The 4,034-nt window shown below is 44.6% G+C and overlaps 1 protein-coding gene across 1 annotated transcript; it reads right to left on the bottom strand.

Annotated features, from left to right (window-relative positions):
* Positions 1–1,179: 1,179 nt before the first annotated feature.
* Positions 1,180–3,374, bottom strand: RNASE10 (ribonuclease A family member 10 (inactive)). The gene has a single exon (XM_022587107.3). The coding sequence runs from the start codon at positions 3,367–3,369 to the stop codon at positions 2,731–2,733; it is 639 nt and encodes a 212-aa protein (XP_022442815.1). The 5' UTR covers positions 3,370–3,374; the 3' UTR covers positions 1,180–2,730.
* Positions 3,375–4,034: the final 660 nt, after the last annotated feature.

The raw sequence follows: 4,034 nt of genomic DNA, 5'->3' as shown, positions 1-4,034 counted from the left end.
CCAGGGCCTCATCTCCTGCCACTCCTCCACCCACCTCTAAAATGTCAGGGCAGCCCACAGATGCAGACACACTTCCCGCCCAGCAACACTGTTCCTAAAAGGTCATTGCCGGGAGAGGTGAGTCAAAGGTATGGAGGGAAATGTTGAAACAGGGAAGTCTGAGGGGAGACTAGAGGCAAAGCATTTAAGTGGTTGCCTGCCTGCAAGAACAGGAAGGGTAAGGGAGATTTGGAGCTAAATGAAGAAAGAACAGGAAGGTAAAAGCCAGGTCAGAGTAAGCCAAACCTTTCCTTCCTCCAGTGTCCCATTTATGGATGTCCCTGACTCTTGAGTGTATTACTGTCCAGGAGATTGAAATAGGCAAAAACCCTAGGAAGAGGAAATCTCAAAATCAAGTCTCATAGTGAATCCTTATTGCCATTTTCTATGATCCCTTCCTGTGCCCGTGCATGTCTAACGAAACTATTTCTTGATAGATTTGAATTCAGAGAAAATAGGCTGAGCAAAACCACTTAGCATCTTCTATTTATTCAACCCCATAGCTTTTCTCCTCTTTGAGTAGATCCAATCCCTTTTCTGCTGAAAATATTCTTTCACTAACTTTCTTGTTTTTCAGAGCAAAAGAAGAAAAGACGTGCTGAGTGAGAATAAAATTCCCTCCAATCCCACTCATTCTACATCTATTGAGCACCTTATGTGACCATTATTCTACTTATTGGACATAATTTTTTTTTTTTTTTTGCGGTACACGGGCCTCTCACTGTCGTGGCCTCTCCCGTTGCAGAGCACAGGCTCCTGACGCGCAGGCTCAGCGGCCATGGCTCACGGGCCCAGCCGCTCCGCGGCATGTGGGATCTTCCCAGACAGGGGCACGAACCCTCGTCCCCTGCATCGGCAGGTGGACTCTCAACCACTGCGCCACCAGGGAAGCCCTGGACATAATTTTTAAAAATAGTTCTCTGTTTCTCTCTCTCCATCACTCTCTTGACCCACCCTCGCTCTAACCCCCTATGCCAAACTCTTTATAGGACCAACATCTTCTTACCTGGCATGGCATAAGAGATCAGTGTTGGCTGAATGAATATCTAAAAGGATTCAGAGAAAGAACAGGGAGATCCCAAAGAGAAGAGGAAAAGGAGACCAGGAGAAAGAGGCGGGGTGGGGGAGAAACAAAGGGAGGGAAAAGAAGATCAAAATGGCAGGTAGAATAAAGATGTAAAAAAAAAAAAATCTAGAAACAATAAATGCTGGAGAGGGTGTGGAGAAAAGGGAAAACTCTTGCACTGCTGGTGGGAATGTGAATTGGTACAGCCACTATGGAGAACAGTATGGAGGTTCCTTAAAAAACTACAAATAGAACTACCATATGACCCAGCAATCCCACTACTGGGCATATACCCTGAGAAAACCATAATTCAAAAAGAGTCATGTACCAAAATGTTCATTGCAGCTCTATTTACAATAGCCCGGAGATGGAAACAACCTAAGTGTCCATCATTGGATGAATGGATAAAGAAGATGTGGCACATATATACAGTGGAATATTACTCAGCCATAAAAAGAAACGAAATAGAGCTATTTGTAATGAGGTGGATAGACCTAGAGCCTGTCATACAGAGTGAAGTAAGTCAGAAAGAGAGAGACAAATACCATATGCTAACACATATATATGGAATTTAAGAAAAAAAAATGTCATGAAGAACCTAGGGGTAAGACAGGAATAAAGACACAGACCTCCTAGAGAATGGACTTGAGGATATGGGGAGCGGGAAGGGTAAGCTGTGACAAAGTGAGAGCGTGGCATGGACATATATACACTACCAAATGTAAAATAGATAGCTAGCAGGAAGCAGCTGCATAGCACAGGGAGATCAGCTCGGTGCTTTGTGACCACCTAGAGGGGTGGGATAGGGAGGGTGGGAGGAAGGGAGATGCAAGAGGGAAGGGATATGGGAACATATGTATATGTGTAAGTGATTCACTTTGTTATAAAGCAGAAACTAACACACCATTGTAAAGCAATTATACTCCAATAAAGATGTAAAAAAAAAAATGGCAGGTAGTAAAAAAAATGAGAGGAAAAAGAAAAGGGTTGAGAAGGGTCAAGAAAATGAGTGCTGTCTTTGCCCCAGGACATGTTTTATCTCAGTCCGCACCACCATGGCACCGTACCTGCAGACCCCTACAGCCAGGGGTTCGGGAAAAGAAACCTGATCCACATGGTTCTCCAGACGCAGTCACAGTTAGAATCACTTTAATTTACATCTGTAGCAGAGAAGTGCTACATGGAAAGCCCAGGAGGCTTATGTGATTGCCATAGAGGTTCATCGTGGGTAGCAGGGAAGGACGTGGATAAAGGATGCATTAAACTCTTGTAATCCACACCTAAAGGCCTCCAGACCAGGGAACAGACTGATAACCAGGATCATAGCAGAGACTAGAGCAGTTCTTCACTTATCTCTTTCCAGGGCAAGAGATAGACTCTAAGAGACAGAGAACCTACAGAGATTGGACATCATCACCCTATTCTACCACCTCTAATCCCAGGAAAAAAATGCAGGTTGGGTGAACCCCTAGGGCAAAGAAGATTTATATTTTCAAATAGGATAAAGAATAGGCCAGCCTCTCTTCTCAGAACCTTTTTTGCAGAATACCTAAGGACAAAAACAGCATGAAAAAGGGGAAGTGGAAAGGAAGACAAAGATGAGAAGGTGCAGAAGAGAACTTACTTCATGGTCCAGATGTTACCTGGACTTTCATGTCACTACAGGATATAAAAATGTACTTTTCAAGAATGAAAGTTATGTAATTACAGTGAGGAGTGACTTGGCCTGGTTTGGATAACTTGCAGAATGTCAAATCAAAAGGACGGGAGCTTTTGTGACACTTGCCTCCCTTGAGGTCACAGGCAACAACAGGACTCTTACAGACAGCTTTGACTGCCTCTAGTTCCTCATGGATGAATGTGTACCGGGGTATGCATGTGTGGTTGTGTGGCTTCGTCTTCTGCGCCATCAGGGCATTGCATTCCCTGTCCATCAGGTCAGACCTCAGATAGTCTTTGTTGCTCTGAAAGAGAGCCTCAGCTCTGAGCATCTTGTTTCCTCCAACTTCATCTTCACTGACGATGGTCTCTTCCAGTTGCACCACTTCTTTGTTGCTAAGGGTTTCTATGCTTCGAAGGGTGCCCGCTCCCTCCCTAGTGGCTTCAGCCTTGTCATGTGAGTCACTGGACTGAAACTCATTCAGTAGCTGATCACTTTCCTCCAGGACTGCTGCGGCCATCTGAAGTCCCAACCCCAGGCCTACCCCCAGGCCCAGCAGGAGCAGCAACATTATGAAAAAGATCTGCACCAGAGTCAGCTTCATTTTGCCTGGAGGGGAGGAGGGAAACAGAGGACTGACTTTGAAATGAATCTTGGCTCCAGTAGAGATCGTAGATTCCCCTAAACCCCAACAGCATAGTCTTTGGGGTCTCCTCTCCCTTCTCCACATTACCCCATTCCCCATCCAAGACAGAGATCCCTTCTCACTCTTTTCCCATTTCTCCTGTCCCTCCCACCACATTCCCTGTTGCTGTGGCATAATGTGTGGATTCTACAGAACTGGAAGATGACCAGGGAAGCAGTTCTGCAACTGGTTCACATATGGGGTATCAGTGGGGAAAGTTGACATCAATTGATTCTTAAACAGAAATTAGTTCTAAATCACCAAAAAGAATGGGTAAGAGTACAAACAAGTACAGTGTCACACTTCCCTTGAGAGAAATTCTTATAGAAAGTCTTATTCTCAGTAAAGGATTAGAATTACCATAGGAGATCATCTCCCTATTTTTCCCCCAAATTAATTTTTGCTCATTCAAGTATTTATTATTCTCCCTGTTACCCACCCTCCCCAAAAAAGATCAAAAGGAATAAGAAAAGTATTATAGTCCATTCTCACTCTTAAGCTGAGGCTGGCGGGGGGAGGGAGACGTGGGAGGATGCCCAATTTCACCTTGCTAAAACTACATCTTGTCATGCCAGATCCCTTCT

This window comes from Delphinapterus leucas, chromosome 2 (assembly GCF_059928025.1).
Source record: "Delphinapterus leucas isolate spDelLeu-1000000601 "Yukka" chromosome 2, BTC_Dleu_Yukka2, whole genome shotgun sequence".
Taxonomy (NCBI): Eukaryota; Metazoa; Chordata; class Mammalia; order Artiodactyla; family Monodontidae; genus Delphinapterus; species Delphinapterus leucas.
Note: the sequence above shows the minus strand (reverse complement) of the source record. Positions and strands in the feature narration are given on the sequence as shown.

Excerpts from the sequence above, each read along its gene's own strand:
- RNASE10 (XM_022587107.3), bottom strand. The coding sequence starts at position 3,369 with ATGAAGCTGACTCTGGTGCAGATCTTTTTCATAATGTTGCTGCTCCTG.